The sequence below is a fragment of the Xyrauchen texanus genome, chromosome 13 (genome assembly GCF_025860055.1).
Source record: "Xyrauchen texanus isolate HMW12.3.18 chromosome 13, RBS_HiC_50CHRs, whole genome shotgun sequence".
Taxonomy (NCBI): domain Eukaryota; kingdom Metazoa; phylum Chordata; class Actinopteri; order Cypriniformes; family Catostomidae; genus Xyrauchen; species Xyrauchen texanus.
The window spans coordinates 17686851-17700564 of NC_068288.1; the positions used below are offsets into that span (position 1 = coordinate 17686851).

Sequence of the window (13714 nt, forward strand, 5' to 3'; positions counted from 1 at the left end):
AAAGCACCAGGCTTTTTGCCTTGTACGGAGGTGGAGCGAATACCGCTGAAACGAGGCAGGAGCCGGGTGAACTGAATTGCTTAGCCAAGTCGGATGTTCCTGGCCAACCAGCACAGCGGGTTTGGTAGTGAAAGCCACGCGTCCAAACTCCATGAGAGGGGCACTAACGGGACGATCTCTTTTGACGTGCCGGGCAGGGCTTCATGGTGGAGGGAAGAAGGTAATAGTCAGTAGGCAAAAGAGCATCCTGAGGCTTGGGTGCTGAGAAAAGACTCAAAGCACTTACCTACCTCCACGCACCCGGCAGGGGGAGGGGTTAGAGACTGAGGAAAAGGTCCTTGAGAGACATCTTCGGAACTCGTCAGCAATGGTCTGCTGGGGCTGAGCAATCGCGGGTCCGGAGGCGAGGGAGCTACGTCTGGGGAGCCGGGACTGTAGAGTTTTGGGGCCAGGGTGCCGTGAGAATGGCGCGCACCAGCTGAATGCCCAGGAAGTGAGGAAATCGCTCTTTTATTGAGAATGTGGGTACCACAGCCCAAAGGCGGTGCGGCAAATTAAAGTAATGAAAACAAGGATTCTCCTCCTGGGCCTCCACCGGGGGACAGAGTGGTCTTGGTACCAGCTCCGGAGTGAACATCTGAATGCCTGGGTCACCTGTCTCAGGAGCGCTTAGGAGCTTTCTTGGTCCTGGAAGGGGTCATGGAGACGGGGGTCGTACGCCGCCTGCGTGGTGCTCGACGCTGGGGCTGAGAGCTGGGCCCGGTTTGATCCGGAGCTGCCTGCTTCTTGGTCGCAGGGGGATGCCCTCGGCGAGCAGGCGGGGTGCGGGGCATGCTGGCTGGGCGACGCCGTGTCATGATATGGGATATTGCCTCCTTCTGCTTCTTTACCACAGAGAACTGCTGGGCAAAGTCATCAACGGTGTTGCCGAAGAGGCCAAGCTGGGATATGGGGGTGTTGAGAAACCATTATTTGTCAACATCGCGCATCTCGACCATGTTCAGCCAGAGGTTACACTCCTAGACCATGAGGATGGCCATCGCCTGCCCGAGTGCCTACGCTGTGACTTTCGTAGCTCTGAGAGCGAGGTCGGTGACAGAGCGCAGTTCCTGCAGCACGTTGGGGTCGGGACTATCCAGGTGCAGATCTTAGAGTTCCTTGGCTTGCTCAATCCAGTGGGAAAAAGGAGAGATGCAGGGGGCGGCTGAAGTGGCATTCACCTTGAGAAAGAAGAGTCGCGACCTCAACACTACCATGGTCATTTTCTCGCAGTGAGTGCATGAAACATCCACGAACGCCGCCTCAGTGTGATCGCTGCCCAGGTACACGAGCAGCGTATGTGGCCATCGGTCTTGGAGAGAAATCGACCGCATCCAGGAACTACAAAGGGGCATAAGGGCATCTTGATAAAGACACGTCCTAAAAAGGACGTTCAACGCCTACTTTGTATTGCTCTTTTATGAGTGGAAAACTCAAACTCTTTTAGAGAAAATAAAATTCTTTTAGGAGGAGAACACTCTTTTAGGCAGATGGAAGCGTTGTCGAAGCGCCAAGTGGCATGGACTAAACAGAGTGCAGAGAGAGAGAGAGAATGCCAGCTGGAAACATGCCGTAGATCCAACAGCAGTGCTTCTCGCCAGTAGAGGTGAGTGGAACAGTGGTGAACTCAGCTTTGCTTTTGCACAACCGCTCGGCTCTGAAGAAAAAATCTGACTGACAGATGCACACCCGCTTCCCTTTATACCCGTATGTCCGGGGGCGGGCATGCAAATTCTGTATGCCAATTTCACATTAGCCTTTTCTCAAGTTCAGAGGTACGCGAGGCTGCCAAGGAAGACCCCTTGTGTCAATTCATTCGACACAACGTCGAGTGAGTGACAGAAGGGGAACCATGCATACTTTGGTGTCTTTTGTGAGGCCCAGTTCATTTCAATTGGTGCCAGAGTGATTCTCACTACAGGGACAAGAATCCCAAATGCACTTGTTGAAAATGCCCAATATGGTCTTCACACTCATCATAGACAGTCATCTTTTAAATATTTTTTTTTTATAAAAATATAAATATTTGAAGCATAGATCAAGGTCATTTGGTAACATTGCAAGATTCTTGACATAGTCTGGGTAAATGGGAAAATAAATTAAATGGGTAATTTATTTTTCTCCTCAGGTAAAGAGGTCATTTGAGTACAAGAAATATACACCATCAATTCAGCCTTCAGACCCAGAGTATGTGGAGATGAAAAGGAGCAATCTGGATTCCCAGGCCACTCCAAAGACTTTCATCAACCCTGAGTACCAATCTGCCAGTAAACTCAGAAATAAGTGATTGATCAGGTGTTAAGTTGCATTGCTCTCCATTATAATTTGCAAAGCTTTTTTAAAATAGAATGATTGATTGCTTCATGTTTTCGTTTATTAACATGTTTTCATGTGTAATTTTCTCCTTTGCCTTTTCTGTGAATGTGAGTGAACATCATTCTTTGTCCCTAACATCATCCACATAGATTTTAAATTCTTCAAGTGTGAAAAATGTTAATGACTTCAGCAGTTGAAGAGATATTATTAGTTGTTGAACAATGTATATGTCAAAGCAGAAACCTCTCTTGTGGTTCACAGTCTTGTTACTTCCTCTTTCACTTTACCATCTATGTGATCTTGTTTGTGTGTTTGCACATGCATTCACCAGATCGTGAAATTATGTAATCAAATGGTATACAATACAAGCTGATAAAAAATAGTTCAAGAGGTTAAAATAAATGAGGCATGTTTCTGCTCCGATGTTTGCATACTTGTCAATCTCTGCAGATGATAAACCTTGAAACTGAACATTATGCCAATTTGTCACGAACCCCTTTCCTCTGCCCCATCTCCGCTTCCTCGAGCACGCACCCATACACTCCGCGAGCGTGCTCGCTTCCCGCTCCCTCGCTCCGCCCCCTTGAGCGCGTACGCTCTTTTTCCTTATGCTATTGCGAGCTCTGCTCGTAAGCTATCTCCCCCCTCTGGCGCACTCGCTTCCCCCAGAACATTATGACCACCTACACTCACGCGCATCCTATCCCCACACATTAGATTCACCTGCACTCGTCTCGTCACCTTCATTGTTCACACCTGCACCTTCCCCTATAAATACCCAGCACTTCCGTTTCACGGGTGTTGGTTATTGTATGTATTTAGATTCCCGTGTTTATGCCCCCGCTAGTCTCGTCTAGTTTTGCCCCTGCTAGTCTCGTCTAGTTTTGACCTCCCCACTGTTTGATTACCTGTTTAGCTTGCCAACTCTCTCGTTCCCCTGTCTTTGTTCCCGCTAGTCTCGTCTTGTCCTTCGCCCTAGTTGTTAACTGTTTTCCCCGCTTATCGTTCACCTCCCTCATTAGATCTGCCCCCTGTTTATATCGTTGTTTCCCCGGCTTCCGACCTTACGCTCCCCCTCGACTACTCTCACTGGATTTCCCTTGTTTTGTACTTTTGCCCGCACTGCTTTTAATAAACATTAAAAGCAGTTTCATCCAACATTGTGACTGTCTCATCTTGTGTGTGTGTGACCGGGTTACAGAATAACCAACCTCACCGTAGACAGTCACAATGTACGCCACGGATTCGCGCAGCTCTCTAGAGCGGATTTTTGTGGCGTGTTCTGAGCGCGGATTTGCGGCTGGGAGAGATTACCACGCACTCACGGCCCAGGGACAGCAGGTAAGCACTTTGTTTGACTTTTGTCACCCTGTTCTACCTGTGTCTGTCCCTGAGCCCGTTGATGCTCCCAGCGCATTTCTGAGCGCCGTGAGCCTTCAGCCCCTGAGAGGTTTGACGGCTCTTCGGACGCTGACCAAGGGGTTTTTTGCGAGGCAGCGGTTATGTAACCCATAGCCCGCCCTTAACATTGTGGAGCCAGCGGCTCGACTCGTGTGTTTGCGCCAGGAGTCGACCCTTGGAGGATTATGTTGTGGATTTTTGTGCCCTGGCCAACCAGGTGAATTTTAATGAGGTGGCTCTGAAGACTATTTTTCAATGTGGACTGAATGAGCCAACCTCATCATTAATGCCTGGTGGTCGCTGCTCCCTCAACCTGGCTCAGTTTATTGACCTCGCCCTACTGTACGCTGGTTCCTCGTTTACTGTGGGGGAGGCAGATACTGAACCAGAGCTCTACACCACGGCCCCCGCTTTGAAGCCTACCACGGCCCCCGCTTTGAAGCCTGCCACGGCCCCCGTCTTGAAGCCTTACACGGCCCCCGTCTTGAAGCCTTACACGGCCCCCGTCTTGAAGCCTGTCACGGCCCCAGTCCCTAAGCCTGTCACGGCCCCAGTCCCTAAGCCTGTCACGGCCCCAGTCCCGAGGCCTGTCACGGCCCCAGCCTCGAAGCCTGGCACGGCCAGCGAGTCAACGCCCACGCCCGCCACGGCCAACCAGCCGGCGCCCACGGCCAACGAGCCGGCGCCCATGCCCGCCACGGCCAACGAGCCAGCGCCCATGCCCGCCACGGCCAACGAGCCAGCGCCCATGCCCGCCACGGCCAACGAGCCAGCGCCCGTGCCCGCCACGGCCAGCGAGCCAGCGCCCCTGCCTGCCACGGCCGGTGAGCCAGCGCCCATGTCTGCCACGGTCAGCGAGCCAGCGCCTGTAGCCTCGACCCCCCCTGAGCCAGCGCCTGTAGCCTCGACCGTCCCCATGGCCACGTCCCCTGTTGGCCGAAGACGTAAGAGAAGGAAGAGGGCCCCTTCTCCCCAGTCTCGTCTTGTGCTCAAGACCTCTGCTCCGCCCTCAGAGTCTTCCACGGCTCTGCAGACCTCTGCTCCGCCCTCAGAGTCTTCCACGGCTCTGCAGACCTCTGCTCCGCCCTCAGAGTCTTCCACGGCTCTGCAGACCTCTGCTCCGCCCTCAGAGTCTTCCACGGCTCTGTCGGGTTCTGCTCCGCCCTCAGAGCCTCCCACGGCTCTGTCGGGTTCTGCTCGCCCCTCTGAGCCCTCCCGGGCTCTGCCTCATGAGTCTCCAAGGGCCCCTCACGAGCCTCCTAGGGCTCCTCCTCACGAGCCTCCCAGAGCTCTACCCCTCAAGCCTCTCACGGCTTCGCCTCTCGAGTCTCTCAGGGCTCCATCCCTCGAGTCTTTCATGGCTCCACCCCTCAAGCCTCTCACGGCTTCGCCTCTCGAGTCTCTCAGGGCTCCATCCCTCGAGTCTTTCATGGCTCCACCCCTCAAGCCTCTCACGGCTTCGCCTCTCGAGTCTCTCAGGGCTCCTCCGCCTCTCAGGGCGTCCCCTCTCGAGTCTTTCATGGCTCCACCCCTCAAGCCTCTCACGGCTTCGCCTCTCGAGTCTCTCAGGGCTCCTCCGCCTCTCAGGGCTCCGCCCCTCGAGTCTCTCAGGGCTCCTCCCCCTCTCAAGCCTCTCAGGGCTCCCCCTCTCGAGTCTTTCAGGGCTCCTCCTCAAGCCTCTCAGGGCTTCGTCTCTCGAGTCTTTCAAGGCTCCCCCCCTCAAGCCTCTCGAGCCTCCCAGGGCTCGGCCACTAGAGGCTCCTATGGCTCTGCCTCCCGAGCCTCCTACGGCTCCCCCTCCAGAGCCTCCTACGGCTCCCCCTCCAGAGCCTCCTACGGCTCCACCTCCCGAGCCTCCCAGGGCTCGGCCACTAGAGGCTCCTATGGCTCCCCCTCCCGAGCCTCCTACGGCTCCCCCTCCAGAGCCTCCTACGGCTCCACCTACCGAGCCTCCCAGGGCTCGGCCACTAGAGGCTCCTATGGCTCTGCCTCCCGAGCCTCCTACGGCTCCCCCTCCAGAGCCTCCTACGGCTCCACCTCCCGAGCCTCCCAGGGCTCGGCCACTAGAGGCTCCTATGGCTCTGCCTCCCAAGCCTCCTACGGCTCCCCCTCCAGAGCCTCCTACGGCTCCCCCTCCAGAGCCTCCTACGGCTCCACCTCCCGAGCCTCTCATGGCTCTGCTCCCAAAGACTCCAGAGCTTCCTAGGGCTCCGCCTCTTGAGCCTTCCACGGCTCCACCACCCGAGCCTCCTACAGCTCTGCTCCCTAAGACTCCAGAGTCTTCTAGAGATTCGCCTCCCGAGCCTCCTGCGGCTCCGCCTCCCAAGCCTCCTACGGCGCCACCTCCCCCGGCTCTGCCTCCAGAGCCTACCAGGGCTTCACTCCTGGAGCCTTCTACAGCGCCACCTCCCACGGCGTCACCTCCCTCGGCTCTGCCTCCAGAGCCTTCCAGGGCTTCACCTCTGGAGCCTCCTACGGCGCCACCTCCATGGGCTCCACTTCCTGAGCCTTCCAGGCCTTAGCCCCTAAAGCCTCCTTCGGCTCCACCTCCAGAGCCCACCAGGGCCTCGCCCCTGGGGCCTCCTGCGACTCCACCTCCCTCGGCTCCGTCTCCTGAGCCTTCCTCGGCTCTGCCTCCGGAGCCCCCAGAGCCTCCCTCGCGCCGCCTCTTCTGTCTCTCAATTCCCCGCCTGCCGAGTCTCTCACGGCTCCGCCTTCCAAGGCTCAGTCTCCCAAGTCCTCCACGACTCCGCCTTTCACGGCTCCGCCCCTGAAACCTTTCCTCACTGGGTCTTGCCTGCTCCCCTTGTTACCGTTCCTCTACCTGTCCTGTGGCCTCTTCCCTGGCCTCCGGACCCTATTCCTGTCCGGTGGTCACCTTCCAGACCCCCGGACCCAGTCCCTGTCCTCCAGTCGCCTTCCAGACCTCCTGACCCAGTCTCTGCCCTATGGCTGCCCCCTAAACCTCCCGACAACCCGCCTGTCCACTATGTTCCCCTTGACCTTGCCTTGAACTGCCCATTGACCCCCATGGACTGTTTCATCTCCCTTTTGTGCCTTCTACCCCCGCGAGCTCACACGCTCGTTCTGCTCCCCTCGAGCTCTCACGCTCGTTCTGTCCCCTCGAGCTCTCACGCTCGTTCTGTCCCCACGAGCTCACACGCTCGTTCTGTTCCCTTCGCGCTCCTCGCAGCCGAGCGCGGCCGTCAGGAACTGTCCTATTCAGAGGGGGGAGTACTGTCATGAACCCCTTTCCTCTGCCCCATCTCCGCTTCCTCGAGCACGCACCCATACACTCCGCGAGCGTGCTCGCTTCCCGCTCCCTCGCTCCGCCCCCTTGAGCACGTACGCTCTTTTTCCTCCCTCGAGCACTCACGCTCCTTATGCTATTGCGAGCTCTGCTCGTAAGCTATCTCCCCCCTCTGGCGCACTCGCTTCCCCCAGAACATTATGACCACCTACACTCACGCGCATCCTATCCCCACACATTAGATTCACCTGCACTCGTCTCGTCACCTTCATTGTTCACACCTGCACCTTCCCCTATAAATACCCAGCACTTCCGTTTCACGGGTGTTGGTTATTGTATGTATTTAGATTCCCGTGTTTATGCCCCCACTAGTCTCGTCTAGTTTTGCCCCTGCTAGTCTCGTCTAGTTTTGACCTCCCCACTGTTTGATTACCTGTTTAGCTTGCCAACTCTCTCGTTCCCCTGTCTTTGTTCCCGCTAGTCTCGTCTTGTCCTTCGCCCTAGTTGTTAACTGTTTTCCCCGCTTATCGTTCACCTCCCTCATTAGATCTGCCCCCTGTTTATATCGTTGTTTCCCCGGCTTCCGACCTTACGCTCCCCCTCGACTACTCTCACTGGATTTCCCTTGTTTTGTACTTTTGCCTGCACTGCTTTTAATAAACATTAAAAGCAGTTTCATCCAACATTGTGACTGTCTCATCTTGTGTGTGTGTGTGACCGGGTTACACAATTGCACAAGTGATTTCTAAAAATTTTAAAAACATGTGTTTATGTGGCAAAGTGGGTTTTCTGTTCTGTGTTTCTTTCTTTCTTTCATTCTTCCTTTCTTTCTTTAACCTTTTAATATGCATACACCAAGTCACACTTGCCGTTTTTTTTTACATTAAGATGAATGTGCTACCCAATTTTTTATATCTTTCTCAGTGTATCCTTATTTTTATTCCAAAATCTTTTTTCTCCACACTTGATAGTTACATTTCTCAATTCATATGGAATAGAAAGACTCCCAAGGATCCGAAAAGGCATCCTGCAGAAAACAAAACATTTGGGTGGTTCGGCCCTCCCTAATTTTCTATTTTACTACTGGGCAGCGAATATGTGTTGTACCCTTCATTGGATTCATCCGAATAAATTAGACAACCCCCCAAAATGGTTAAGCATTGAGAATGCTCCATGCAAATCTTCCACTTTGAATGCTCTTTTATGTTTCCTGATTACACTCTCCATGCTGAATTACTCTGATAACATTATAGTAAATAAAATTGTCTTTTTAAAGTCTGGACTCTTTATATATATATATATATATATATATATATATATATATATATATATATATATATATATATCTTCTTTTTCTTTTTTCTTTCAAGAACAGGGAAACAAATTCCATACATTATAAGTACAAGTCAAACATTATACATAGCTATACTTATATGTATATGCATGCACACATACATAAGCATATTAACATATACACAAAGCTGTCCATACATGTTCACATATTCTTATTATACCATGTGCATACATACATACAACAGCCTACATATACCTTGGTTGTACACACATCTTGGTAGAAAAAGTAATAAGTAAACCAAATAAATAAAAAATTATATACAGGAAAAAGAAAAAAACTACTGCTGAATACACAACTTATCCTGTCTCATAGGATATTACACATTCCCTATACATTTTACATTAACAAGAACTAAAACTAAAGGCAGTAAAGCTTCATTAATCTAATTGTCAGCTGTTATTAGAATATTTCCATAAGAATTTAATAAGCAATATCTAAGACTTGTTGAAGCACATGGAGCACACATATATCCCTGACCAACAAGCATTTCAAATTATATATCAAGGTTGCCAATTAAATATTTTATTGGGTTCAATATTTTTTCAAATGTCTTGGGTCTATTTGATAAATATCTCAGCTCTTCTAGAGGTAACATGTTGTTTAAGTCTCTGAGCCACGTTTCAAATGTGGGCATAGACTCAGTTTTTTCATTTCTGTAAAATTGGCTTCTTAGCCAAGATCATACATAAAGAAACCGCATAAGACTGATATTTATTTCCTATACTTGCTGTGTTCCCAAAAATTAAAGTTTTTGGCTCAGGTAAAAAATTAATTTTATATGTTTCTGAGAGAAATTCAAATATTTTTTGACAGGACCAAAAAGCATGAGCCAATGTACCTTCCAAAATCTTGCATTTATTATATGTAGAGGATACATTTGGGTAAATCCTATGTAGTTTGGTCCTCAAATAATGAAGCCTGTGAATAACTTTGAATTGAATCACAACATGCCTAGCATTAATAAAGCAATCATGACTTTAATTAACACAATTTTCCCATGAATCATTAATAAATCTATAGCTAGCTCCTTTACCCAATCTCGCTAAGTAAGATCAGTATTGTTCAATCTTTGTAGCAGTAGAGCATAAAAGAAGGATAATGCGCCATGTTCCATTGGACTGCAATTACTTAAGAGTTTCAAGAGTTTAATGTATAGGTATGTTTTCGAACCCAGTGAAATGTTTCATAGTATAATCTCTAATTTGCTAAAATTCTATAGATTAAAGGTCATACTTTAATTTAAGATGATTAAATGAACCAAATTTCTTATGAATATACAAGTCTCTTATGGAAATTGAACCCTTCTGCCTCCATTGAAAGAAAACCTTGTCTTGTAAGCAGGGATAAAGGCATGGTTGTTACAAATTGGGCTGTCCAAACATATGTGTAGAAGATCTATAAATGATTTAATCCTTTTACGTATTTTAAGGTAATTATTTATTATTATATTCCCGTTATAAAATGTTGAATCGATTTTTGCCGGACTATGCAGCAATGCTTCTAAAGTTGTCCTCCTACAAGAGGTTCCCCGTCTGTCGCTCACTTCGATGTTGTGTTGAAGATGCGACACTAGCGGTCTCTCTTGAGAAATTGGCAGAGAGAATTTGCATGTCCCGCCCCGGACATATGAGTATAAAGTGAAGTGGGCGTGCATCTGTCAGTCAGGTTTTTGCACTGAGGAGCCGAGACAAAGGCACGGCCATTTACAGTGGTAGGTCTAGTGCTGTGGCAGGAGGGACACAACGTCTCATCCTCAGGGAACGGAGGTTACGACTGTAACCATGACGTTCCCCTTCTGTCACTCACTTGATGTTGTGTCGAATGAAGTGACACGAGGTGTCCCATTCAAAAAGGCCAAGCACTAGTCTGTGTTACGTGAATTGCTGAAGACAGGTGCAAGCAGGCTGCTGCGTGCTAGAGGCAACAGTGTCGACAGCACATAACCCTCCCCAATGCCCCCAAAAGAGATGTCATATAAAGACCTTAGGTTCCCAGCACCCCTGAGTGGGGAACAGGTGCTACATGACTAGCATGGTAGCAAGCCTGGCAGCTGCAGCCTTTTCTCTCTCTATGTTTCTCGCATAGGGTGTGAAGCTATGAAATGCGCTGTGATGAGCTCGAAGAGAGTGAGGCACTTGAGCGCCGACTGCGCACGCTCGTTGGTGAGACGCACTGTCTCTTGAGACTGAGTCTAACGCCATGCTGAGAAATGAGATGCTCTGAAATGGGGCAAGCTTGCTCTTTTCTCAGTTGATCTGAAGCCCTAGACGGCTGAGGTGCCTGAGCAGAGAAAAGACTCATAGCACTTACCTCCCTCCTCGCACCAGGCAGGGGGTGGGTTAGAGACCGAGGAAAAGGTCCTGCAGAGACGTCTTCGGAACTCATCAGCGATGGTCTGCTGGGGCTGAGCAGTCGCGGGTCCGGAGGCGAGGGAGCTGTGTCTGGGGAGCTGGGACTGTAGAGATTTGGGGCCAGGGTGCCGTGAGAATGGCGCGCACCAGCTGAATGCCCAGGAAGTGAGGAAATCGCTCTTTTAGGCAGATGGAAGCGCTGTCGAAGCGCCACGGGGCGCGGAGTAAACAGCGTGCAGAGAGAGAGAATGCCAGCTGGAAACACACCCTAGATCCAACAGCAGTGCTTCTCGCCAGTAGAGGAGAGTGGAACAGTGGTGAACTCAGCTTTGCTTTTGCACAACCGCTCGGCTCTGAAGAAAAAATCTTACTGACAGATGCACACCCGCTTCCCTTTATACCCGTATGTCCGGGGGAGGGCATTGCAAATTCTGTCTGCCAATTTCACATTGGTCTTTTCTCAAGTTCAGAGGTACACGAGGCTCCCAAGTAAAACTCCTTGTGTCAATTAATTCGACACAACTTCGAGTGAGTGACAGAAGGGGATCCATGCATACTTTGGTGTCTTTCGTGAGGCCCAGTTCATTTCAACTGGTGCCAGGGTGATTCTCACTACAGGGACAAGAATCCCAAATGCACTTGTTGAAAATGCCCAATGTGGTCTTCACACTCATCATAGACAGTCATCTTTTAAATCTTTTTTTTTTATAAAAATATAAATATTTGAAGTATTGATCAAGGTAATTTGGTAACATTGCAAGATTCTTGACATACACTGGGTAAATGGGAAAATAAATTAAATGGGTAATTTCTTTTTCCCCAAAGGTAATTTGAGTACAAGAAATACACACCAACAATTTAGCCTTCAGACCCAGAGTATGTGGAGATGAAAAGGAGCAATCTGGATTCCCAGCCCACTCAAAGACTTTTATCAACCCTGAGTACCAATCTGCCAGTAAACTCAGAAATATGTGATTGATCAGGTGTTAAGTTCATTGCTCTCCATTATAATTTGAAAAGCTTTTTTAAAATAGAATGATTGATTGCTTCATATTTTAGTTTATTTAACATGTTTTCAAGTGTAATTTTCTCCTTTGTCTTTTCTGTGAATGTGAGTGAACACCATTATTTGTTTGTCCCTAACATCATCCACATAGATTTTTAATTCTTCAAGAACAAAGTGTGAACAATTTTAATGACTTCAGCAGTTGAAGAGATAGTATTCATTGTTGAACAATGCGTTGTCAAAGCAGAAACCTCTCTTGTGGTTCACAGTCGTGTTACTTCCTCTTTTACTTTACCTTCTATGTGATCTTGTTTGTGTGTTTGCACATGAATGCACCAGATCATGAAATGATGTTATCAAATGGTATACAATACAAGCTGATAGAAAATACTCCAAGAGATTAAATTAAACAAGGCATGTTTCCACTCTGGTGTTTGTATACTTGTCAATCTCTGCAGATGATAAACCTTGAAACTGAACAGAATGCAAATTGCAAGAGTGTCTGATTTCTAAAAGTTTGAACAAAATGTGTTCCCCTTCTGTCGCTCTCTCGACGTTGTGTCAGATAAGCGACACTAGGGGTCTCTCTTGAGCGCTGAAATAGGCCTCTGACTTATGAAAAAAGGCCAATGAGAAGTTGGCAGACGGTATTTGCATACCCTGCCCCCAGACATACGGGTATTTAGGCGGGCAAATACGGGAGTTCATTCAGAAAATTTATTCGGAGCCGATGGTCGTGCATGCAGTCTGCTGCGAGTCACACACCAGTTCCTGTTTATTCCTCTGACGCTCTGCATGCTGTTGGATTCGACGGCGATATAACAGCAGCTTTCTCCTTCCTTGCACGGCTGTGCATTGTTGCCCCTGGGCGCTTCGACAGCGTAGACAACTCGAAAGAGTTATATAAAATAGCAAAACACAGCGGCGTTGAACGTCCTTTTCAGGACGCGTCTTTTTAAAGACGTTTTTTCTGCCCCTGTGTAGTTTCTGGATGCGGTTGATTTCTTTGGTACTAATAGGTGCTTTGCGTACCTATTTGGACCGCACGCAGAGACCTAGTCGTTCTGAGCAGCTCTTTGTCTGCTTCGGGGGACAGCAGAAAGGGAACACTGTCTCCAAACAGAGGCTCGCCCACTGGGTTGTCAACGCCATTTCATTGGCTTATCACACCAAGTGATATAAGCTGCTCTGATTAACAGGAGCTTGCCCTGGGCCCAAAGGAGAATCTGCCATGCCGGCCTGTTCAGCTGGTGTGAACGTAGACCTCCTTGATGATTTATGTAAGAGACTACCGCTGTGTTGTCCACCCGCACCAAGACATGGCAGCCTCTGGAGGAAGTATTTCAGGGCCAGAAATACAGCCATGAACTCGAGACAGTTAATGTGACAATTGAGCGTGACGATGACCCTTCCATTCCCCTTGAGCTGGACGAACACTTAAGACCGCTACCCAGCCCGTCATGGAGGTGTCTGTCGTTATCAACCTGCGATGGCAAGACGCACCTAGACTGAGACCCAAAGTGAGGAACCGGGGTCTGAACCACATAGAAAGGGTACGTAGCACATGGTGCGTAACCCTTATCAGCCTAGTGGATTGGCCCTTGGATGAAATCCCCTGGCTTTGAGCCACAACTGAAACGGTCTCATGTGCAAAAAGGCCCAAAGGGATAACCGAGGACGCAGTTGCCATGAGGCCTAGTAGTTGTTGATACTGACAAACAGTGCAACCTTGGCCTAACCTGACTTTGCTCAGGGTGTTCTGAATGGACTCGATTTGAGCAGGAGACAATTGTGCCCGCATTGTGATCGAATTCCAAACGATCCTCAGATAGGTAGTTTTCTGAGTGGGAGAAAGGATGCTTTTCTTGGCATTGAGCCTCAAACCCAGAGAAACCGGATGAGTTAAGATGATATCCCTGTGCTGTAATGCCAGTTCTTGTGACTGTGCTAGTATCTGCCAGTCGTCAATGTAATTCAGAATGCGGATGCCCCGGAGT

General features: G+C 49.5%; 1 protein-coding gene across 3 annotated transcripts in view; it reads left to right on the forward strand.

Annotated features, from left to right (window-relative positions):
* LOC127653882 (uncharacterized) overlaps nucleotides 1–13714 on the forward strand; it is a 69846-nt gene that overhangs the window by 36152 nt on the left and 19980 nt on the right. The window contains exon 4 of one of the 3 annotated variants that reach the window (XM_052140696.1): nucleotides 2168–2334. The exons of 1 other annotated variant lie outside the window; for it this stretch is intronic. In XM_052140696.1, coding sequence (XP_051996656.1) covers nucleotides 2168–2326 — 159 coding nt within the window. In that variant the 3' untranslated portion in view covers nucleotides 2327–2334. Of the gene's footprint in view, nucleotides 1–2167; nucleotides 3755–13714 lie in introns of those variants that run through there. One more of the 3 variants, XM_052140695.1, reaches the window with a different exon arrangement.